This window comes from Anguilla rostrata, chromosome 2 (assembly GCF_018555375.3).
Source record: "Anguilla rostrata isolate EN2019 chromosome 2, ASM1855537v3, whole genome shotgun sequence".
Taxonomy (NCBI): Eukaryota; Metazoa; Chordata; class Actinopteri; order Anguilliformes; family Anguillidae; genus Anguilla; species Anguilla rostrata.
The window spans coordinates 47,008,381-47,033,339 of NC_057934.1; the positions used below are offsets into that span (position 1 = coordinate 47,008,381).

General features: G+C 46.2%; 1 protein-coding gene across 3 annotated transcripts in view; it reads left to right on the plus strand.

Moving 5' to 3' along the window:
- Positions 1 to 24,466, plus strand: part of caskin1 (CASK interacting protein 1) — an 86,825-nt gene extending 62,359 nt beyond the window's left edge. The window contains exons 9-22 of one of the 3 annotated variants that reach the window (XM_064322611.1): positions 1,064 to 1,158; positions 1,733 to 1,850; positions 5,209 to 5,427; positions 8,234 to 8,338; positions 8,653 to 8,771; positions 8,982 to 9,063; positions 10,894 to 10,997; positions 12,674 to 12,784; positions 14,534 to 14,635; positions 15,265 to 15,403; positions 15,802 to 16,994; positions 18,740 to 19,463; positions 19,731 to 20,133; positions 20,386 to 24,466. In XM_064322611.1, coding sequence (XP_064178681.1) covers positions 1,064 to 1,158; positions 1,733 to 1,850; positions 5,209 to 5,427; positions 8,234 to 8,338; positions 8,653 to 8,771; positions 8,982 to 9,063; positions 10,894 to 10,997; positions 12,674 to 12,784; positions 14,534 to 14,635; positions 15,265 to 15,403; positions 15,802 to 16,994; positions 18,740 to 19,463; positions 19,731 to 20,133; positions 20,386 to 20,482 — 3,611 coding nt within the window. In that variant the 3' untranslated portion in view covers positions 20,483 to 24,466. The remainder of the gene's footprint in view (positions 1 to 1,063; positions 1,159 to 1,732; positions 1,851 to 5,208; positions 5,428 to 8,233; positions 8,339 to 8,652; positions 8,772 to 8,981; positions 9,064 to 10,893; positions 10,998 to 12,673; positions 12,785 to 14,533; positions 14,636 to 15,264; positions 15,404 to 15,801; positions 16,995 to 18,739; positions 19,464 to 19,730; positions 20,134 to 20,385) is intronic. The other 2 variants (XM_064322612.1, XM_064322613.1) reach the window with 2 other exon arrangements.
- The last annotated feature ends 493 nt before the right edge of the window (positions 24,467 to 24,959 follow it).

The following is a 24,959-nucleotide window of genomic DNA, read 5'->3' on the forward strand; positions in this document are numbered from 1 at the left end:
ATTTCCTGTCTTTGCATGTTGTGCCCGGTTTTTCATAATTATGTTTTACCAAAAGAAATTCTGTTATCCTGTGTCACTTACGTGGATTTCAAAATAAAAAAAACTAGACATAACAAATATAAGAAAATAAATATTCAAACAAAAACATTCTGTTTAAACCGTACGTATCCTCAGTGCATGGTGTATATGTAACAGGAGTCTAGTCATGCCAGTGGCTCTGTGAATAATCCACCACTGTAGATCTTCTGATTATTTTGGTGAAGAAGATTTATAGAGAAATTACCTGCTACTGAAAATGATGGCACATGATTAAGAAACTCTAACTGCTACCTGCACCCCCTAACTTACAGCGATGCTGAGCCATTGTGCTCGCTGTCTAATAACATTTTGATACAGAAAACCTTTTTTAGATACAAAAACTATGAGAGTAAGAGAGAGAGGCAGAGAGGGAGAGTGTGTGAGAGAGAGCACGAGGGAGGGAGAGGGCGAGATAGAGAAAACAAGTAAATACTTCTCTGTCTTTTTTCCCACTTTTGTGTTTTAGACAAACTTTTAGTTTTATTGCAGTAAGCAGTGTGACTCCTTTTATGCCATTTTAATTACCACCGTAAAGTTAGCTGAAATTGTTTGTGTGCTATAGCAACACAAATGTTTGTTTAGAAATGTCAATAAATCCACTTGAACTGAAGTGAACTGATTTTAGAGGGAAAGAGAAAAGTTGGCATGCGTGTTAAAGGGAGAACGAGAAAAGTGAGTCAGAGCTTCTATGTTTCTTGCCTTTTCCCCGCATCTTTGTTTTATTTGTGTCCATCCCACTCTTTCAGGGCACTGTATAGCTTTTTTTCATTGCCTCTTTTAAAGCCTAAGCATTTCCTTGTGTATAACGTGTAGAACATATTTGTGAAATATGTGTATAATGTGTGTCTGTCAGTTTCCTAGTTTCCCTTTGTGCATAACTGTTTCCCTGCATCTCCCCTTGCACAGGAGTGAATGTTGTCCCCGTGGTGAGTGTTTTTTTTCTCTGATTCTCCCTGAGTGCAATGGATTCTGTGTCATTCTTTAGATGCCTCTGCAGCCCTGCAGGTCAGGGCCCTGAAGGATTACTGCAACAACTATGACCTGACCAGCCTCAACATAAAGGCGGGCGATGTCATCACGGTGAGGGTCTGCTCTAGCCCTAGCATTGCATTTACACTGCATTTATTTGGCAGATGCTTTTATCCAAAGCGGTGTACAGTAAGTGCATACCGAAGGTCATTGGAACGACTACATACACGGGTCCAATGAGGTACAGTTGTGGTCTAGCAGTCACAGCTGTTCTGCTGTTAAATGCTGTCCTGCTCCAGAGCTTAGTTTGTATGACCTCACACAAAAAAACAGAATCAAACAGTGGCTGATTAACACATGGACTGGGTACTTCAATATTGAAACATGACTAACAATATCCTCTGCTCTGCTCTGTGCATGTGTGTGTGTGTGTGTGTGTGTGTGGAGTTATGTCAGATGGGTCACTCTTACACAGCAGCAGATTTCAGTACAGTAGTATGTTTACGATCTGTGTGGAGGGCAGTATTTATCCTTGCCCTCCACATAGGATTGCTGGTGAAGATGCCCTTTGAATTCAAAGACAGTATTTTGTTTTATTGCTTTGCCTTTAAGTCGTTTTTAATGGCCGGAGGCATTATGACTCATGTTGCTGTGATTGATAATGTTCTCTTCCCATTTCTTCAAGGTGCTGGAGCAACACCCTGATGGCCGGTGGAAGGGCTGTATCCATGACAACCGCACAGGAAATGACAGAGTGGGCTACTTCCCCTCCAACATGGTGGAGGTGATCAGCAAGAGGGCAGGTGTGCTGTCACATGACCTTGAAAAGCAGGGGTGTGGGGTGCTCTGTAGAGATGCAAAGCCCTCTTAAATCTACTAGCACAGAACAGAGACGATAGCTGTCAGATTCAAAGCTGAAGGTCAGACGAGATAAAGGGCTTTCCATCAAGGCCTTTTCAGGGGAAAAGGCCTCAGTCTCCAGTGACTTGATGACTCCAGCACAGAGCTTTGGGAACACAAGGCTGGGTTTGGGGAAGTGCAATGCTACAGTTTCATCTTAGACATAGGGGGAATATAGGATGCTTACTGCAAAGAGCACATCTTATTGTGCTCCTCATAACCTGTGGGGCAGAGGAGTCATGCGGTCAGGAGGCACAAGGCTAATGCTCCAGAATGACATCATCCTCAATTGCGGGAACTGAGTGCTGCATGGCTGACACTGCGAGGCATGTTAAGGCGATCATGTGATGATGGCTGCTGAGGCTCCCATGAGGCGGGGGATGCGTGTCTGGGGAGTAGCCCGCACCCCCGGCGTGCAGAGAGCGAGGGCCACTGAAACAGAGCTGCCCCTCAGATGGCCGGGGAGTAGGTGGGGCCCCTGTGTTTCAGACCACCGTGTCCCCTGGCCGGCCGTGACGTGCCTGGCTGGCACCGTGGGTGGCATGACGTCCGGCCTCGGCTTGGCTCAGCTTGGCTCAACTCATGTTGCTGTACCCCGCTGGCGGAGACGGGCACAGCGCTGCCACACTGACACACCAGTCTGATGCCAGCTGCCCCCACAGCCTGTTGGAATCGTCTATTCTATTGGTGGGCCGCTTTGACAGGAAGGAGGTACTTGATGAAGATTAAATCAGGTAGAGGGGTGGGGAGCTTTTTTGTTTGATAAGCTGTGGTAGTAGTCTCCTTATGCCCGTGTATAAGGAGGTGTGTGTTTGACTTCGTAAGTGTTTTGGGCATTCAACAAAAAAGCTCCCGATGTCTGCCCCTACTCCCTCCTGAACTGAAATTGGCATCCAATAGAAAAGTCTTCCTAATGATGCATCCAACAGATTGTCTGGTCATAATGTCTTTAAGTGAAAATCAGCATCTTGTTCGGGAAAACGGAGAGAAACCAGGCCAGATAGCTTCCACCCTGAAAGTCCCCATCAGTCTCTCGAACACCATTGGGGGGCTAGCACCATGCACAATGAATCACAGCTAGGGCTCACATTAGTAGTCCTTCTAGCAAACACTCCATACTAATGCTGCAGGGCCACAATGTCTTAAGTTAGCACCTTTTCCAGCCCTCTCTTAGCAAGTTGGTCATGGCTTTATATAGTCTCTCATCAGACCCTCCTCATTAGCATACATCACACCTCTCTGGAGAAGACAGCAGGAAACGTTTTTGATTATGCGGGACTCGGTTTCCTCCCTAAGTCTAGTTTTTGCTCAGATCTGCTTCCTGTTCTCGATATCCATATTTAGCGGAAACATATGGCATCGCAAGCTGTTTTGGATCACCACAGTCTAAATGCCTTGTTTGTGCTGTTGAAGCAAAGGAGAGTCGATGTGGTAATTTTCTGTCAGCCAGTCACTCATTGATTCTCGACTCTAATAGCTATTGCTAGGCAGCTGAACCATATCACAGTCTGGCTCTACATTTGTACGATATATGCTAGCTAGAGTCCCTGCTAGCTCTAACTGTGCCGGTTTAGTAATTTGATACCTGGGCACCTTGTCATATCTCAGGCCCCTGGTCACACGTTGCATGCAGAAAATCCTGAAAGCTCTCCAAAATCGGGAAGGATGCGCGTGAGGGTAGGCTCAGTGCAGTCTGCGTGGGTCTGCGTGGGTCTGTGTGGGTCTGCGACGTGTAGCGACGGGCAGCAGCGTGTCAGAAACTCCGAATGCCACTCCAGTGATTTTAATTAACGCAGTCAGTGGGAAGCCAGCGGTTAGACAGCCAGTATTTCTGCACGCGGAGCAGCGACAGACAGACCCGGAGCGGCTGGCTTCAGACGTGCTCAGCATCGCTGGGAGGGAGGAAGAGTGAGCAATTACCGGGGCCCGGAATGGTGATTTTCCTTCCTCCACAGACCTGCCAGCGAGATGGAGGAGGCTGTTTACAGCACAGCGCAGCCCCCACAGTCACCAAACCTGAGGGAGATCAATTAAGCACTGACTATGACAAATGCACCTCCCGTCCGACTCTGATTGGAAACTTTTCTGGCTCAAAAACGGAGGCAGGTGCTCTACCCTGAATGGATGCTCCACATCTCAGCACGGATGATTTTTCACTGAGGAAATAGTTATCAATTTCTCATAATTTCGAAATTATAGAAAAGTTGAACGCATACACTTCTGACAACACATTTTTCAGCAGGTACTGCTATCCTTTTGGAGTGTTAATTGACAGGCTGCCCTGGGTGCTGAAGGAGCAGTGCCATAGGGTGGTTGTGCTACTCGTGGCTGCAGAATCTCTCGCTGTGTGTGGAGCGCAGTACCGTTAGGACAGAAGGCTTGGGCCTGGTTTCAGGGTCATTATTGTCTTTGATCTGTCTGTCCTCTGTCTCATTTGCACTTTCAACCATTCAAGCCATCTGTGTCTTCATCCCGTGCACCTGCTCAAAAATCACTGGCACACTGAATAGGCTTTTTCTTACACTGACTTTTCTCATAGACTTGTAATATCTTACTGCCCCCAGTACTATTTTATCATTCCCCTCAGCAAAATCTTCCCTTGACCAGTTTTAACTTACTTTCAGGTTTTCAGGTCTAAAATAGCGCAGTGTAATTTAGAGGAAGAATGGCTGCAGAATTCTGTTCAGAATTCTGAGAACGCCCAGATGTTCTCACACGTAATTACAGAACTCTGCCTTTGAGATGGGAAAAAAACTGGTGTTGGTATTTTTGAGTATTTCAGTGCTGTGTAGTGCACGAGTCATATCACACACATTGCAGGGCTCTAGACCGAAGACTGCAACCGACATCATTACACACGGTGGAGAGCAGACAGGTGCTCATCCACCTGAGACCACTGGAAAATTTAGCACCGGGTCCGTTGCTCTCCCTAAACAGGAGTAATGAGCGCATTCACCACCAGAATACAAACACGGAAATATACCAAGTACAGCCACATTTATGCCCTTTTCATTTTGTTGATTCTAATATATATATATATATATATATATATGTGTGTGAAAACACCACAACAATCACAATATATGGAGTGCCTTAGGAATGAGGAATGAGGAGAAAGAAAATGGTTCTGCCTGTTGCTTCTTAAAGAATTTCAGTTGACTTCCTTATCCTTTGAGTTGTCTTTAATTTGTTGGTTTTGTGTTGCTTTAATTGGTTTCCCCTCTGCCCTTCTCTTATACATGTCTCTGTTGTCGTATCCAGGTTCATGGAACACAGTCATTTGTAGCCAACAGTATCAAACGATACAGCTCTGTGCGCCGGCGTGCGGCCCTGCCGCCGTGGTGAACGGGGACTCTTACCATCAGATCCATATCCTGCCGCCTCCTCCACCTCCGCCACCACATTCCCATCAGCCACTTTTCACTTCCTTTGGCTATAACAGGTCCCAGAGCACCTCAGAAGAGCTGCACTGTGCAAAAGGTACAGGCCCTGGCACTGCCTCTGCATTCCTTTATTTATTATTATTATTATTATTATTATTATTATTATTATTAAGTTGTTATTTGCCTGCTTTCACAAAACTTTAAGGAATGTGTTCATTATTTTTCTAATGATTGGATACGTCCACCAGATTAATGCAAGAAGCCCTTACTTTTGCCTTTGAGCGAATCCTTCCCAGTGTGTTTCGGTTAGGCAGAAAGAACATTCCTTTAAGTTTTCTGGAGGGGAGATATTATTTTTTTGAGCGTTTGTTTTTCTTTTTATGTGCTTAATTACATTTCTGTTTTGTTTTTCTTCAAGCAATCACAGATCTTATACACATAATATACACACTGAAAACAATATTCAGCTGTCAGCCATTGCTACATTAATAGCTACATTAAGTCAATGCTAAAATGCTTTTTACTTTGGCAAACAGAATGGACTGTGTTGATCAGGTTCTTCCAAGGTATTTTTGTTTCACTTTTTTGTTTTTGTTTTTCACTTTTGTTGAGATGTAAACCTGATTCCCAGTGTGACTAACTCAGATACACACCGGCACATCAAGCATTTAATCCAGCAAATGAGACCCCGAGCAGGAGATCTCTCTCAGATCACATAACTTATCTTTTTTATGCTGCATCTGTCACCCTAGCCAACAGCACTGTGTCAACACCTTGCTAGCACCAACACTAGATAAGGCTAGTTAAAAAAACAAAATCAAGCAGTAGCGCATCTTGTTCTTGCCGCAGTCCCTGCAGGTGATCTGTTAGAGTTTGTGACGAGTCTGTATGATGTGTCACTTCTGTCATTCTGTGCCTCTCTGCGTCTGTCCTCACTGCTCTATCTGCCCTCCCCCAGTACTGTCAACATTACCTCCATCATCATACGCTTTTACCTGTCAGTGTGCGTACGTATGTAGTTTTCCATAGTTATTCACCTCTCAATGTCTGGGAAATCAATTCCCCTCATACTTCCTGTCTTGGTGAAAGATGACAGCACGATTGTCCCTAACAGTCCCCTGAAGCGCCCCTTCTAAGTTAATGGGTGTATGGATTCCTCAGAATGTTTGCAATCTGATTCAGCAAGGCTTGTCTGCTCTGTGACATCTTACAGTTTTCAGATAATCTCATCAATTCAAAGAAATGGAAAGAGCTTCCCCTGCCACGGCTAACAAATCAGTTGATAATGTGTGCTCCACGACAACCCTGTCACCCTCTGGGCCTGGGTGAGACAAAGTGCCTACTCCCATCAGGCCAGAGTCAGCCTGAAGTACTTTCAGTTAGCGAGAGACCTCCACAGTTAAGACAGTGCCTAGGCTTTGGGCGCCTAATGGCAGTGAGCTATTAGCCGCCCGTGTTCATACAAAGAGCGGGCTATCCAAGGCTTCTTCCTGAGTTTAAGGATCAAAGCCTTTCTTCCAAGCTGCTGCAGTACCAACAGCTTAACCTCCTTTCCTTCCTTCAGATGCCAAGGTGCCTTTCTATCCTGGTTACTCTCAGTGCCTTTGACCAGCCAAGCTCAAATGCAGCAGCATCAGCACAAAATCAGATCCAGCTGACTGGAATTTGGTTACAGCACAAACCCCCCTCCTTCTCCTTCCTTACCCACGCTCTATGCTTCTTTTCCTCATTTGTTTTTCATGGGCTTTGGTGCAGCCCATTCCTCAACTTGCCACTGGGATTAAATACTTATTTAGAGGCATCGGCTCTCAATACCATAGTGTATAGGTGGGTGGGTGTTTGACACTGCCTCAAAAGATAACTCTTCCAAGCAGAAAAGGAGTTGAAAATACTGCTCTTTTAAGAACAAAAATGTCTGAAGACAAACACCACTTATAAAGCATTTTTTTCCCACAGAGGAAAGTCAAACAGTAGACATGAGCAAAGCAATATAGCCTTGTGGTGAAGGTAAGGTTGTGTATTAAATTCCTGTGTTAATATTGATGCAAACATACTCAGCTGTGTAATATTTATGTCTTGTGTTTCCAAGATTCCTGGCCATTTATAAACCACTAAACCTGCTCTTGTGGTTTATGAAGACCTTGTAATCTCTGTTGTAATATTTTGTTGTAATGCACAGCAGTTCATACTTAAATGTTTATATGTGTAATCATATGTATTTATACACACACACAGAATATGAATGTTTTATATATGTATGTTTAAATGCATATGTATGTACACAGATGTATATACATATTCAAAATCTGTGTACTATTGTATGTAAGTGTACCCACATATATTAGTCCCTTGTGAAAAAATAATTCTGCAAAATTTTGAGAGCTCTGCAAATGTGTAGCCTGAAATTCCTAATAATTTTCACTGTTTATAAGGTAGAGCTGCTCAAAATACTTTTTATGTCAGTTGTCAAAGGACAATAAAATTTTATTCAGAATAACTTTTGTGAACTTTATGGTTGAAAGCATGACTCTATTGGTTGTATGTAGTTAATTTGCATGTTCTGAAGCACAACACACTAAGTAAGCCCCACGAGCACTTATCCATGAACATTTTTTTCACAGGGGACTTGCAAACTATATGTTATATATGTGTAAGCACCTCAGTATTCGTGTTTGCACTGGTGTGAGGCCAGCTGTGTCCTGGTCAGCTTTGCACTGGTCGGACTGAGTCTGCTGCCAGGGATTTAGCGGGGGCAGCAGGTAGGCAGCGGCAATCTGAGGCGGAAGACTCCGGAACTCACCTGAGAGCCAGCTCCCCTAGCGCCCTCTCCCTCCCTCCCTGGGATGCGGTGTGTGTGGGGGCTGCACCCCCCCGGGGTGTTAACACTAGTTTCTGTGTTGAAGGTTCCAGAGGCTCTGAGTCCAGCCCCCACGGCTCCCCCACCCCAGCCAGCGGCACCCAGGGCGGCGCCAGCGAGGAAATCTGGGTGCTGCGCAAGCCCTACGCAGGTAACCGCCGGACAGCCCCCTGTCCTGCTGGCGGAGCTGCCCCCACCGTGTCCATGACTTATCCCCGGTGGAGAGCTCTCCCACGGGGGACGGCGGCCCCTCCTCTCAGCAGTTAAGCCCATTGATCCCAATCCATCGCAGTCGGAGTGCCAGAGGAACAGCAGGCCATGTCTGTGACAGTGTGATCTGCACCCCCCTCACTCACCTCTCACTCGCTGTGTCTGTGGCCCGTGTGCTGTCTGTCCGCTGCGTCCGGCGCGTTGCCGTGGAGGCCGGGCACGCGTGTGCTGACGCTGTGTGTGTTTGCGGCCCAGGTGGAGACCGCAGCAGCATGGGCAGCTCGGGCAGCGTGGCCAGCGCCCGGTCCTCGGGGAGTGGGCAGAGCGCTGGCACCAACGCGCACATCCTGCACGCCCAGGCGGAGGGCGTCAAGGTGAGGTCTCCACACCGAGGAGTGTGTCTAACGGGCGCCAGAGTGTGCGTCCCCAGACACTGAGAGATTAAGGAAGCGGCATTCTCAGTGCCTCAGTGACTCTGACTGATTACTGGGCCTGTAATCTCAGTGAATCCACGACTCCCTGCTTTTTCCAGTCTGGCTTCAGTGGTGTTTACTCATGGTGTCCTGCTGCTGTTTGTATTGCAGCTCCTGGCCACAGTGCTCTCTCAGTCTGCGAAGGCCAAGGAACACCTGCTGGAGCAGTCAAAATCTCTGGAGCAGTCCACAGGTACAGTACTTTAACAGGACACTTCTGATATATAGTAGTCACTGAGAACATTTCCAACTCCACGTATAGCATTAGTGCTGAAGCCCAAACTACAAACTGCCAAAATGCGTCTCTTATGACGTAAAGACTTGTTATCCATGCACTGCTTGAAACTAAATCGATTGTACAGGTAATTCAAATATATGGAAGAAGAAGATTTAGGTGCTTAGAGTGCTTTGACTAAAGCTTATTTTTAAAGCACTCCGTTTAAAAAGATATTGACTATGCTTCCCCAACTTTAAAAGTTTCTCAGGCTGTGGGCCTCAAGCCCAAATAAAATATTTTACTGAATAAAACCAGGTAATGCTGTACTGCTTCTAGGACTTTACACTTTTAAAGTTGTGGATTCTGGACAAATGGAGGCTATAAAAATGTAGGACTAGCTGGGTCTGAGATTTTATGATTCATTTTTGAGCAAGTAACTGTTGATTCGCTGAAAACCTGCCTATATAAGTGGCTTATTGTGTAAGGTATGGATGTTGCTGTTGTACCCTTGAACAAAGTCCTAAGGCTCATATAAATTATAGCAGTGTAAATGAACTATACATGAAATATATTCCATGTATACTGCTAGCCACGTGTAATGTTTCTCAGAAAACAAGTGATTCAGTGAATTACTGGGCCCCGGAATGTTTGCGCTCACGTATCTGTGATGTTTTGCTATTAACCAATTATTTTTTACAATTGTAGCTGCACTTCATGTTCATATTTGTAAATTGTCATTATGAGTGTTAATATTAATTCATTAATTACCATGTGCATGATGGGGGTCTGAAAATTGTGATTTTCTAGCGACTGAAAGTTAGCTCCTATCCTTACTGTCAACCCCCCATGACGTTATAGTGATACACACCTCTTAGCGTGACGCACCAGACACGGTTTTCACACAACTTTTTTGTTCCATCCATCAATCCATCCATTATCTATGTTCGCTTATCCTGGTCAGGGTCGTGGCGTTTTTCTTCCCTATTAAACAATAAAAATATTTAATCATTGTAGTATGTATCTTTACACTGGCTGGTTTTACTTGATCCACAGGGTGGTGCTAATGGAACTGAACAGGGCGGGCAGATATTTCAGATCTTTGAGTCATCAGTATTCCCTCAGCGTGGTACAAGAGTACACATTTACAAAAGTAATGTATAGGCAGAAGTGAGATATATAGCCACAGGTAAAGGAAGGAATAGGCAGTGGTGCAATATAATGGTTGGGGAACTGGCGCTCTATCTCAGAGGCTGCAGTGTTAATTTCTCAGTGCAGTACTCTTGTTGTACCCTGAGGAGGGTAATTTATCTGAATTTCTTTACAAAATAATGGCCTGTGTAAATTGGACTGGATTCTATGTGTGTGTGTGTGTGTGTGTGTGCATGCGTGCGTGTGTTTGTGTGTGTGTGTGTGTGTGTGTGTGTCCCTGTTGCTGTCACTGTATAAATACATGTAAAAATAATTCTACTACTATCTGGAATTGGCCTTAGCCTACCCATTGGTATTGATTATTCTATTAAGTAATTGCTTTGTTGTTAGGCAAGGAAAAGAAGGCAAGGAGCGACAAATGGTTCACAGGTAAAATTTCCCCCCATTTCCAGCTCAGTTCTCACCACTGTCAGCAGCCAAACATTATCATTACAGTACATTTGCCGGCCGGTCAATGTGACATGATCAGATTTTTGACTGTAACTGGGTCAGGTTATTCCTCCAAGGGTCAGGAGTTGATGAGGTCTTCCACGATGCCAGTAAGGCATCTCAATGCTTTGGTGTGGCTCTCTCCTGACGAGTGCCTGTCTCTCTCAGGCTCCTCCTCCCGCACCCCGAGTTCATCAAGCTGCCCCTACCATGAGCCGCCGTATGGAGAACCTGTGTCACAGCGGAAGGGGGAGGTGCTGCCTGATGGGAAGGTAAGCCCCGCCCAGGTAGACAGAATCTCTGTCACATCATTCCGTCACTGCCCCTCACTTCATTCTGCCAGCTGCGGGCACCGCCTCCAGCACACCGGGACTCCGCCCAAACACCGCCTCCTCTCACGGTCAGCCGTGTCTCTCCTGAGGGTGTTTGGGTGTGGCAGGTGACGGTGAGTGTGCAGCATTCTGCTAGGCGTGCACCTTCCCAGCCTCCAGGTCTCACTGAGGATTTCGATCAAGCTGTGTGGGGAAATTCATACTTATTTATTTATAGCTTCCATAATTTGATGCTTTGTTGCTTTATTTTTATTGTTTTGTTTTCAGCAAGTACCCGAAAATCGAAACATTCAACTAGACTAAATAATCTGAACAAATGACTCACAAACAGCCATAGACACTATGGGTGCTTGTTTGATTTGTGCAGTGTTGTGCACAGTGGGTAAAGCCGTAGAGTGGCTGTGGTCTGCAGTAATTAATGATGTGCCATGAGTACACTGCTACTGTTTTTTAGAAACTGTCACAGAATGGTGGCAGTATGTTAGGGTTTTTCAATTATCGCTGAGCAAACGAATCCAGTGTCACCACGCTCTCAAGAGTTCTCTAGAGTATTATATCTCTCTGAATTAGTTCCTACAGTTCATTTCCTGCAAGGTTATGAAGAAGTTCAGACTGCCTTTGAGTCCTAGCAATGATGAATATGGTCCTGGATTCAGCTGTACTAAACACCTGTGATGGAATGGATTTGCAAGAATTGCTTATGTGTGACAAGAAGGCCATTTTTCACCGGAAGGTTCCAGGGATCAATTTTATGAAGCTTGTAAAACCCTGAGCTTGTGAATCACTCGTCAGGAAGAGCTCATGGACATTTTCCTGTGCTGTCCCTCTGTCTGCCTGTTGTTCTGTCCACCTGCCTTTTCCATCCCTCCTCTCTCTCTCTCTTTTATTGCCATTACCATTCGTGCAAGGAGTGCTGTGGTGATTTTGACAAGACCTGCTTTGTATGCTGTACAAACATTGGGTAGCATTAGAGTAGCATTGCTTTGTCCAAGATTGCCCAAAGTTTTTGGGGCATCGCACTGGTACTATAGGGCAAATTTGGCTGCTCTTTGGAGCATTCAAGTGGAACTGTTTGGTTGAAATTGCCAAACATTTATATAATAGGTGAGCTATTTGCACATTAGTAAGGGTCATGTACTATCTATATGTAAAAGACAAATGCCAGTTTAAATATATAGGGGCATATCAATCTTTCCGTGACCTCTGTGGTGTTTCATAGTATCCGCTGCTGCCAGGTGCCATTATTCTACTGCTGCTATTCGATTGAAATGGATCAGACCCCCGCTTTCCTACAGCGCTATAGTGAGAGTGGCATCCACACCACAGTACCCTGGCCGGGTAGTTTTCACTAAGAAGAGAGTCACTCTCTGTGCTCTGGTGCAAGAAGCTTGAAACGAGCAGTTTCAGTTGAGCTAATCAAGTGACGGAGTGTTAGGCTTCAGGTGATGAATGCTGCAGCAGTGAGTCCTAAGCCTGAGTACGGTAGGCCCTGCTGTGCTGTGCCTGGACGCAGCCGGAAAGTGGAGTCTTGCGGACGCGCCCCTCACTAAACCCCAGAAGAGGTCTGGCCTCCAGGACAGAGACAGTGACGGAATGCCGCATATCTTTTCTTCTAGAGCTCAGAGGCTGTTATCCAATGGCTGAGCGAGTTTCAGCTGCAAGTCTACGCTCCAAACTTCATCAGCGCGGGCTATGACATTGCCACCATTAGCCGAATGACCCCCGAGGTAAGACCAACCCCCACCCCCCACCCCCACAGTGACCCTAAAACAATCCCAAAACAATCCCCCTACCCACCCCTGCTCACCCCATCAGCCAATCCCCTCAGTGTGCCCCCCGTGACCTCGTCATGTCCCTGAACTCTGACGGGTTCTGGCTGAGCCCCTCCCCCGTGTGTTGTGGGCGCTGCGGCCACTCGGTGAACGCGCAGACGGCCCTGCGCATGTCTGCATGGCTGGAGCCGCAGCAGCGCAGCTGCATGTCTCTGTGAGCTCATAGTGGGAGGATCCTCAGGTCGGAGAACTTTGCCCTTCAGCTGTTCTTCAGTGCCACTGAGGGCCACCGATGTCTTGTTAGCCCCGTACCATGCATCGACACACAGCTGTGTGGACATTTTGCTGTGTTTGCAAGCTTCTTTTTCCCCCGGGAAGAAAGAAATGGAGCCGTCAGTGTCGCGAGAGATCGTGCGGACGTCCCTCACAGCGCGTGCTCACCCCTCTCTCCCCACCACATGAAAGACATGACTCGCCCATTGACTCCATGGCTTGTGCGTGTTGTATCTGTGTACTGTACATGTGTGTTAGAGCCCACCTGAGCTCGCTGTACACTTGTGGGTCGGGTGGTGGGGAAGCACTGGGAGCATTCGCTTGCTGGTGAATGCCTGTCTGGTTTGCACTCACCGGCAGCTGATGCTTAATTAACTGAACGGAACCGGAATCGTTTCTGTGGTGAGACGGCGTGTTTGAAGGAGTGCTCGCGGTGTTGTTTGTGTAGTCCGGTCAGGTGTTGACACTGATAATGCCATGCTTCCCTTTATCAGTGTCACATGCACCCCTGTTGTTGGCTCCTTGTTTGTGGAGTCTTGTGCTGCCCCCCCACCCCCCCACACCTGACACCCCCCCCCCCACCACCCCTCAACACTGTACTCATAGATCGTCACATGTGCCCCAGTCCACACTGTGGTATGTATAGCTGATGTCACAATCTGTGGTCTGGAGAGGTAACTCTGGGACACCTTCCATGCCCATGTTCACCATGTCTTTCCGGGCACCCCACAAAGTGGCATGCACCTTGCAGTGTCTCTCTGTTCGATTAGGGGCTCAATAGGAAGTTGACAATTAAATAGCCTGCCGCCTCGTGTTCGATGTTTCCTCTCTACTGCGATACTTTCTCTGCCTTTCGAAACAAACAGCACTTTATTTTCAAGCTCAGTTAATTTTCTTTTTTTCTGACATGTCACCGTGTGTGTGCTGAATGCACCTTTGATTTGCAGGACTGCTAAATAACACCCAGAGCAGCTGAGTAGCTAGGTTTTCAGCAAGTGAAAGACGTTCATCACACTAATGTGAAAATGAAGAGAAGGGACCTGCGGACAGCACCCAGCCAGCCACTATTTATTGTCCACTGGGTTTTGGGGTACTCTGAAAATGCTGCTGAATTATAGCAAATTTTGTTTCATTTCAGCCATTTTTTATTGCACATTATGAAAACCATCCAAGCTTTTTTTTCAGTGACTGTCTGCTGTCTGGTGTCTTTGTCCTGGTTCCCACAATATTTCTGTATGTGTGAGTGTGTGTGTGTGTATGTGTTTGTGTGTGTTTATGTGCCTTTATGTGTGTGAGTGTGTGTGTTTATGTGCCTTTATGTGTATGTGTGTGTTAGCATGTTGGCTGTGTGTATATGTGTGCGAGTGTATAAATGTGTATGTGTGTGTGCGTGTTCATCTCTGATGTGGATAGTGCCTGTGTGTCTTGCAGGACCTGACTGCTGTTGGGGTGACTAAGCCAGGACACCGTAAGAAGATGACCTCCGAGATTAACAAGCTGAGTGTCACGGAGTGGCTCCCGGACCAAAAGCCAGTGAGTGGAGTCCATTAAACGTGCCTTCACAATCATTTGGGGGTTAAAATAGTTATTTAGCCAGTTTGTGGTTACATTCACATCTTACACATGCACACACACACACACACACACACATACCCAAATTTCATTTAGGATTGGTTTGAACATTTTTCTTCTTATGGTTTGTGTTTGTGTCCATGGGTCCTGGTTTTCCTGTGGCATATTTGTTCTTCTGAGAGCTGAGCGGCTGATGTTGCTGTTACCCTTCATCAGTCCCTCTGGGACTTCTGCCATAACAGTCACCATGTATCTGAGGGTTAACTGAACACAAAAATATGAGTGTTGTAAGAGTAATTTTCTGACACTGGCATAAACTGGCACTGACATAAAGCAATGCAGTTCAGCCTATAGATTATCCATCAGATCAATTATATTAGATGGTTACAAGGCTCCTTTTATATTGAAATACAAGCACAAGTCCAAAGGCTCTTTCAGGAGTCTAGTATCAGATCCACTAGGGGTCCCCACTTGGTTTTAACACAGGCGTGTCAGGAGATATTTTTGTTTTAGCTCCGTAAGATCTCTAAGCAAAGGTCAGGCCAAAGGCTGCTGTGGGGTTACAGTCTAAACATGTTTGTCTTCTGCAGGCAAACCTGGCAGAGTGGCTGTCTATGATTGGACTGACCCAGTATTACCAGATTCTGGTCCAAAATGGTTATGAGAATATCGACTTCATCACTGACATCACCTGGGAGGATTTACAGGAGATTGGAATTACAAAACTTGGTAAGAATACAGGACAGCAGCAGCAAACCCAACACTGGAGATTTATGGAAATAAGTATTAATAACACATTCCTGTTCTACTTTTTATTTATTAAGCAATGTGGTGAGAAAACTCACAGACGCAAGATTTATTTCCTTAGGAAAGTCTCTTTTCCTGTAATAATATGTCTCCTTCATCTCAGCCGTGTATCTGCTTCACCTAATGGGGAAATGGTTGATTTCCCAACTCTATCTTATCCAGGCTAGCTAGGCATTAGCATTTTGGACTAGAGGAACTTCAGTTTTATGAGGATTAGCACTATCCTGTAACTTAGTGGATATGAGTAGTTCTGTGCCATAGCTTGTCCAGTTACTGTGTACTGCCTGTCCATGCCCATCCTCCCCCTCACCCTCCTCCAGGGCACCAGAAGAAGCTGATGCTGGCTGTGAAGAAGCTGGCAGAGATGCAAAAGGCATCAGAGGGGCGAGGCACTCTGCGCAAGAAGCCGCCCCCTGCCCAGGAAGTGATGGCCATCGAGAGCCCTCCCCACGACAGCGCCGAGTGCATGTCCCCCAAGATGAGCTCCTTCCAGGACAGCGAGCTAAGCAACGAGCTGCAGACGGCCATGAACCGCGGCGGGGAGGTGCAGGAGGGGGCGGAGGTCCGGCCGGGCGGGGGCCAGATGTCCCAGCGCATGCGCAGCATGCACGAAAACAGTCTCAGTAAGAGCCGGGATGGGGACGAAACCAGCGGCCCTCCAAGGAAGGAGGCCCGAACTGCGCGGCAGGGCAGCCACGCCCAGGGGCTGCAGAGGGCCAATGTCCCGCCTCCACTGGGCAAACCACGCCCAGCACCCTCCTACACCCCGCCACAGACTCCCACCAAGACCAAGCCATCCTCCCCGCAGACTATGGGGCCTCCACAGGCCTCTGCCAAGGTGAAGCCCACCCCACAGCTCCTGGCCCAGACAGAGCGGCCCATGTCCCCCCGCTCCATCCCACAGTCCCCCACACACAGAGGCTACGCCCACGCCGCGCCGCAGCACATGGAGAGCGTGGAGGGGCCACCGGCCCAGCAGCCGCCCGTCTCGGTGCCCCTGCTGTGCCTGCCCCCGGAGGGGGACGAGTACGAGGAGGACCAGGGCCTGCCCAAGAAGCGCGCACACAGCCTGAGCCGCTATGCCGCGTTTGATGGTGAGCGGGAGCGTGACGAGCTCATGGTCCCCGACACCACCAAGTACGCCACCATGCAGGCCCGGGTCGGCCGCAGCAGCTCCGTCCGGGCCCAGTTGGACAAGAACGTCAACCGGAGCCAGTCCTTCGCCCTCCGGCCCAAGAAGAAGGGGCCCCCGCCCCCTCCGCCCAAGCGCTCCAGCTCCACCATCTCCAGCACCAACCTGGAGGATGAGGCCAGAGACGGGGGTGGAGGAGACCTGCTGGGGGTCACCTACCACGAGCGGCGCCGCGCCAGCGACTTGGGCGGCATGGTGGACACGGGCAGCGCGGGCAGCGTGAAGAGCATCGCGGCCATGCTGGAGATGTCCTCCATCGGGGGTGGGCCTAAGGCCCTGGCTTTTCAGAGGTCCCTGTGTGGCAGTGGCTGTTACCTGCAGGTAATGCTGCATTAGGCATTGAGTAGCATCAGTGCTCTTTATTTAAATATGTGGTTTGCAAAATATAAACCACATTGAGCCAAAAAAATTCTGTGGGGTAAATCAACAAATTTAAATATCATCAGTAATTGATACAGTGCCGTGTAAAAGTATTTGCCCCCTTCTTGATTTTGTCTATTGTTGCATATTTGTCATGCTGAATGATTTCATATCTTTAGACAAAATGTCATATTAGACGAAGAGAACTTGAGTAAACACAGAACACATTTATTTTATTATTATTTCATTTATTTAACAAAAAAGTTATCAAACACCCATATCACCCGTGTGAAAAATCAATTGCCCTCTTAAACTTAATAACTGGTTAATAACTTAATAACCACTTTTAGCAGCAATAGCTGCAACCAAACACATCCTATGATTGCAAATCAGTCTTTCACATTGTTGTGGAGAAATTTTGGCCCACTCTACTTTGCAGAACTGCTTTAATTCGGACAAATCGGTAGGGTTTTGAGCAAGAACTGTTCCTTTAAGGTCTTGCCACAGCATCTTTACTGGGCTTAAGTCAAGACTGTGACTAGGTCAATCAAAAACTTTAATTTAGTTTATTTTTGGCCATTCAGATGTGGATTCAGATCATTGTCTTGCTGCATGACCCAATTATGTTTCAGCTTCAGGTCGCAGACTGATTACCAGGCATTCTTCTTGAGAATTTTTTATGGTTCCTTCAATAATGGCATGCCGTCCAGGTCCCGAGGCAGAAAACTTTCTCCAGCAAAGTTGTTCTTACTGTCAAATGTTGTATTTGTTTTACGCCAGACATAATGGGACCCGTGTCACCCCAAAAGTTCCACTTTTGACTCATCAGTCCATAGAACATTGTACCAAAAGGCTTGAGGATCATCCAGGTTTTTTGCAAATGTGAGATGAGAATTGATGTTTCTTTTGGTTAGCAGTGATTTACGCCTTGCTACTCTCCCATGAATCCCATTTTTACCCAGTCTCTTTCTTATTGAGTCATGAACATGGACCTTACCTGAGGATAGAGAGACCTGAATGTTCTTCTGGGATCATTTGTGACTTCCTGGATGTGTTTTCAATTTTGCCAGGCCGACCAAACCTGGGAAGATTCACCACTGTTCCAAGTGTTTGCCTTTTAGAGATAATTGCTTTTACTGTGGTTCTGTGGAGTCCCAGAGCCTTCGATATGGCTTTTTAATTATTTCCAGACTCATATATTTCAACTTTTTGTATAATCTCTTCTGAGATTTCCTTTAATTGTGGCATAGTGTGCTTTTATAAACTTTGTCAGGACTGCGTCACTCTGATGGTAAAGATCAATATGAACAAGGTTTAGATTGGGTTGGCTGGAATCAAGCCTGGCTGTGTTCAGTCAGCTGAATCTAATTATGAATTAAATTTGGTCAATTGCTTTATTGAGTAACTAAAAGGGCAATTCATTTTTCACATGGGAGGTATGGTTCAGTGTGACAAATATGCAGTAGTAGAGGAAATCGGAAAGGGGGTGAATACTTTTTCATGACACTGTAGTTAGATCCAAAGAGCATTCTGTGTCTAAACATCTAACTAGAGTTTCTTTAATTGAGATACATTTTTTACATTTACAACTTTTTTCTAATAGCCTAAAATAGTTTTTCAGCCTCTCAACCCGTTTCAGTTCTCAGAGTACTTTATATAGTGGATAACTTGCTGATAGTGACTCTGGCGTCCTTCCCTCCCTGCAGGTCAATCCAGTCCATGGGAAGCATCGTGATGGCATCGGGCTGGACGGGGAGGTGGTGAACCGCCGCAGGACGATCAGTGGACCAGTGACCGGGCTGGTGACGGCCGCGCGAAGAGAACAGGGCCCCGAGTCGCCACGAGACAGGCTGGCTCCAGAGCCGCTGCCTGGCTCCGCCAACAGCTCGGCAGAGAACCTGCCTTTCGCTGAGGACGGCAACCTTACCATCAAACAGAGGCCGCGGCTGGGAGCAGAGGGCGACGGCCTGGCGGACAGCGTCTACTCCCTGCCTCAAGAGGAGCTGTCCCGCATGGACGCCACGGCAACGATGAAGAGGAGGCTCCGGCCCAAGCACCACCCAGACAGCGTCAAGTTCCAGCTCATCGAATCCAACACCGTCAAGCGCCGACCCAAAAGCAAAGACAAGGACTCGTTGGAGATGCCGGAATTGCCACCCTACCAGAACGGCACCAGTACGGTGAAGAGACGGCCCGTGTCGGAGATGAGCGTAATGGAGCAGCCCCGCCCTCAGGACAATGGGGAAGGGCCCCCCCGCAGGGACAGTGCTGACTTCAGCTCTCACACCGTCCAGGCTGAACCCCGGAAGCCCATCAAGCCCCCGGTATCCCCCAAACCTGTACTCGCCCAGCAAATGAAGAAGCAGGGTCCCCCAATGCCCTCTGCCAAGAGAGTCCCCATCCCTGGACCGGGCGGCCCTGGCAGCCCAGGTACTCAACTTGTGTCTCTTGCTTCTTTGTGTTCTGTGCGTCAGGGCTCATACCTCCTGTATTTGGTATGGGTGAAAATCCTAGAAAATCCTGAATAAGCCTAGATTTAAAACTTTTTTCATTGGAGAACTTCATTGAATTTTTCTTTAAGTCTAGGACTAAGCTTAATCCATGTCTGGGAACCCAGGCTTTAATGTGCTGAAATAAACTCAGATTTCACTCTCCCTCTTTTCTTTATCCCTTTGTATCTGTCCGTCTCTGTTCCAGATGTGAAACGAGTGCCCCCTCCGATTTCACCAAAACCCAGCCCTCCTCCCACGGCTCCCAAACCAGCCAAAGTGCTGCAGAACATCAGCGTGACCCCTCCATCCACCCCCACCCCTGGCAAACAGGCCGCCAGTACGCCCCCTTCGCTGTCTGCTGGCACCACCAGGCCCCACACTCCCCCGACCCCCCAGACCCCTGGAACCCCTCAGACTCCAGGTTCCCTCACGCCGGGCCCCACACCCGCGCCGGTCAAGCCCCCTCGCTCCTCCATCAGTGGAGTGTCCGTGGACATCGCAGGCCCGGTGGAGTCAGCACAGCAGAAGCTGGAGGAGACCAGCGCCTCCCTAGCCGCTGCCCTGCAGGCTGTGGAGGAGAAGATCAAACAGGAGGATGGGCAGAAAGAGTAAGTCCCGCCCCTTGCAAGCACAGGTTGTCCAATAAGATTGTGTTCCTGATGTAGGTCTGGAACAAATAAAAACTCAACAAATTCTGTTTTATTCTTGTAAATATTCTCATAATTCAAATGCATGCACATTTGTTTGAGTTAAAGAATGCATAAAAACAATTGTTAGGCGCAAAGCTGTAGTGAATGTATTGATGACACAGCAACATAATGGAAGACTAAATCTCCGGGTCTGTGCCTACTGCTCCACAGCTCGGTAGCCGAAGACAAGAGCACAGTGAGCATCCTGGATGACATTGGCAGCATGTTCGACGACCTGGCTGACCAGCTGGACGCCATGCTGGAGTGAAGAGCACAGTCGGCGCCTTTGCGGCACAACCTCAGGGCTCCGCGAGGGCAGAAGGGCACAAACGACTGCAGGACCCCTCCCGCTCCCCTCTGGCCTCTCTGCTCCCCCTAGCCTGTCCAGCTCCTGTCACAATATTACCTCTCCCGAAGCCACTCCTTCTCTCTCCCGCTCCTCCCTATTGGGTTGCACAGCTGACCAAGTCCTCCAATCCCCAGAAGAATTACCTCAGGATTGGCGGGAGAAAAAAGCGGGAGACAGACAACAAAAAGCAGAGGCAGAGGGTTGGCGAGTGAGTTTTGCAGCAGAAAACGTTACAATCAATTTTTTCTTCTTACATTGGATTATTCAAGCTATTGTAAAAAAATAAAAAAATAAATAATAATACAAAATGATACAGTACAATACTATATGTGTAAATTGTAAGCATGAGGAAAGTTTATATATTAAAAAGTCCCATAGTGAGAATAATACATTAGTCAGTACAGTGATATACATATATATAAATAAATTATTTTTATTTGACTTTTTTGCCAAATAGTATAAGTGTGGTTATGAGTCAGTTGTTTGGAAAAGATGGACAAAATATGAATTTTTACTTGACCAAATTGGGACAAAAAAAACACATTTTGAGATTGTGTAATGTGTGAAAGTGAGTTTTGGTTTCTCGGTGTCTGTGGACGACCCTTGTATTGTGAGCTTGACGTGGGCTTCCATGTGGCTGCACACCTAGCTACTGTGCTACCGGTGCAGGGGCTAATCCTGAATGCAGAAACTTCCAGGTTCTCGCCAATCAGAGAGCTGTCTCCGTACATTCCGTGACCCTGTTCCTTAGCTGCGGGGAACGTACGCAAGCACAGCCCCCCTTGTCCACCCACCCCTCTGGTGCCCATGGGCCTTGGCCTGGGACCTCAGTGGTGCTAACCCACAACTCTTAGTCCACTTGCAAACAGAGCCAGATGAGCACTGCACACATCTTACTCGAGTTGGCAGCAAGTGATTTGGTCTAAAATAGACCAGCAACAAGCTGCTTCAGGGCTCACATCTCAGACCACACAACTGTGGTTCACATGCATGCACACACACCCACACACACACACACACACACACACTTATTGAACTGTAGCTCAGTTAGAGTCAGTTACAGCAGCACATCACCCTAAATTCTCAATGAAAGGCCAGGTTTACATGGCAGCCCAGGACAAGCACAAAGATGATCCTCCTTGTCTACATTTGAGCGAAGAGGTGCACAAGGCCAACGGCTCCCCCTGCTGGTGCTGTAAGGCGCGGCCCCTGGGCAAGAAGGACCCGGCTCCCGCTGAACCTGTGCCCAGTGCCAACACCTGACAGGTTCCCACATGACTGTTTTATAGTGGTATACTGCTTCTAAAATGGCACATCAAGAAAACAAATAGTCAATTTTCATAGTGACAATAGTCATTTTCCTTCATTTGGTGATTTGGCATTACTGCTTGAATTGTAAAAGACTGGTTGTTCTGGCTCATGCTGCCACGCTGTGTTTGATTCCGATTCCCATTACCGTCCATGGTGGACCTCTGTAGGTGTTGTTTTTTGCGTGTGTATGTGTATGTGTGCCATTTTTGTGAGAGTGCTGTGTGTGTCTTGTGCTCATCATATGAACAGCACTTGAAGGCTCGTGAAAAACCGTGGATTTTTTTTAAATGAGCTGTATTTGAACTACAATGCAAAGTGTTTTCAAGGTGTTTTTTCCTGTCTTCGTACATCAAAGGCACAATTATGGAGCGTTTGAGAGATGTTTTATACTTCACCAGTGTTAACAGCTGTGCAAGTCAGCAGTGATCCTTAAACCAAAATGGTTGCAGAAAGTGTCAAACCGGAATCAGTTTTACTACACAGGAGCTAAAAGCTTGTGCATTTATATTTTAGTTTGTTGCTGGCAGTTCAGTTGGTTTGAAACTTGCTTGTCATTGGCATGTCTGCTGCGACATCTTCAATCACCAGCAAAGAGACTGATGCTTGATGTTCACATCACAGCAGAATCCTAGATATGAAAGACAGACTGTCATTTCCTGGCCCACCCCTTTCCCTGTGGCTTCTGTTGAACAAGGTAACTTTGCTCCAGTCATTTTACTCCTTCATCCCTGACCTATGTGTTGATGCTGCAGCCGTGCACACCATCAGTGTGGTTGTTTGATGGATCCAAACGTAGTGGCCCAGACCCCCCAGTGCCGCTGCACTGTGCTGCAAGCCTCTTTCACAGAAGGGGTTTTCTTTTGGATGCCCATGCATCAAAGCTTAACAGCAGAACTAACACCACTACCCTGTTTTTTCTATTTTTATGTTAAGTTCCCTTATCGTGATGACATGCATTGAAGTGTAACTGCTGCAGTATTGACGGGGTGTTAAACGGGGCCAGTGATGACTTGTAGTAGAGCCTCAGAAGTGCATACTTAGTACCTGTCTGCTGCTACACAGGGCTAGAGGAGGAAGGGTGGATGACTCCTGGAGGCATTCGAATGGAAGAGTAGGGGAATACCCTGTGATCTTCGCCCCATCTTATCTGAAACACCTTTAGCCCAACTGCTTTCATAACTGTCGTAACTCTCTGCCACGTACCTGTTTTCTCACAGTTTGCTTATCTCTGTTACTGTCAGAATCCTTATAGATACTATATTTCTGTTATTGCTGTGTCATTTTGACCCCCCCCCCCCCCATTGCCATGACAATCTCTGTGATGATTCTGAGCACTGCCGCTGTATCCAATAAATGAGGGCTGTCACACTGAGGCCCCAAGAGACTTGCAAACCTGACAAATTTCAAAATCAGTACATTTAGTATTTCATAAATATTTTTGTTAAGATGCATATCTTGTTTTTCTTACATTGATGAAGCTGTGTGCATAAGCCACCGATCACTTAGACCTGCTCTTTATTATGACTTTAGCTATGAAAAAAATATTTAATATAACTTAATTTATAAATAATCTATAATTAATTATTTCATGAGATTTCATCTGGAAAAACATTTATTTAAACTGACTTGTAGAACTCAAAATGAATAAGAATTACAATTTTTATATGCTGTATGCTCCAAAAAATAAGACCATTGTAAAATCTAATTTTCTATTCATGATTCATGCTCATTTGCAGATGTATGTTCAGCTATGACATGGTTATTTTACGTGTACTCATTTAGATTATTTTAATTTGTTTCACGTGAAGTTACTTTTTTTTTTTTTTTACACGTGCCTTGCTTTGTTTTGTCATTTAATCATTTAGGGAAAAACCTTGTTTTGAGAGGGTTTCTCTGCGTTCCATAACAGTAGAAAGCAATGTCAAATCTAATTTTATTTATATGGCGCATTTCATACAGGAAGCAGCGAATGTCACTTATAAAAATGTTTTTAATCGGTTACAGTTTCCACGAATGCTCGTAACTGTATTTGCTAAATTAAGATCTCCTGTGGGCCATTGAAGTACAATAGTGAGGTCACCTGACCTTGTGCTACGTTATGGAAACACAGGGGGCTGCTCTTCCCATGAGTTTGTTGGGTTCCTCTCCATTGTGCTAAAGCTATGCGTCCCTGTGTGTCCTGTGCTTAGATCCCTGTCTGTATAGCTGGATGTTTTTATGGTGATGTAAGAGATCCCTTTTGTCCCTTTCCTAAACATGTTTTTTCCACTTTACTTTTTTTAGTCATAGTATTCATTTATTTCCTGGAAATAAAAGAAATAGAAAATAGAATCTTAAAATTTATTTAAAGAAAATGAAATATATTAAAGAGCAAGGTACATCTTTAAAAAATGTAAAAAGTTTTATTTTTATCCTCTACATACACACAGAAAGCTGAAGAAAAACCTAGGAGAGCTCCATATAAGCAGGCTGTTTATTGTGTTGACATTCTGCCATTGACTTGTATGATACCTGCTGTGACTGGCAATGGGACAGTGCTGTTGACTGCATCAACAGCCATCTGCTCTAAATAAATGTTATATACGAATACAAGTCTGTCGTCTTTCTTTGAGCGTATTTATATTTGGAGTTTTTTAATGCTCATGGTTTTCACACCTTCAGAATCAAAGATTTAGTTGCCGTGGCGTGGACTGTATAATGCATCACACGTTTGGATATTTCGTTGACATGCATGGATCTGTTTCCATGCAGCAAATAGGCATCGTAGTATATACATTTTTTTAAATAGATTGCTTGATTCAGATTTGTCCAGAGAAGGTAAAATTGGTACAAATCCCAATCCCTAGGAAGCTGGAGACCATAAGAATTTCTCTTACCATTTTATTCTCTTACCATTCTGTCATATATTGCACTGAAGAAATTGTGTATTTGCATTCCAGCACTCTTTTGTTCCCCATAAATGATTACAAACTAATAATCAACTGCAACATACTGAACATTTTAGCTTAGAGAATACGTTCAAGTCGTTCATGCTTAAGTTTAAACAGAAAGTACTGTCCACATATTGAACAGTGTTGAATACTGA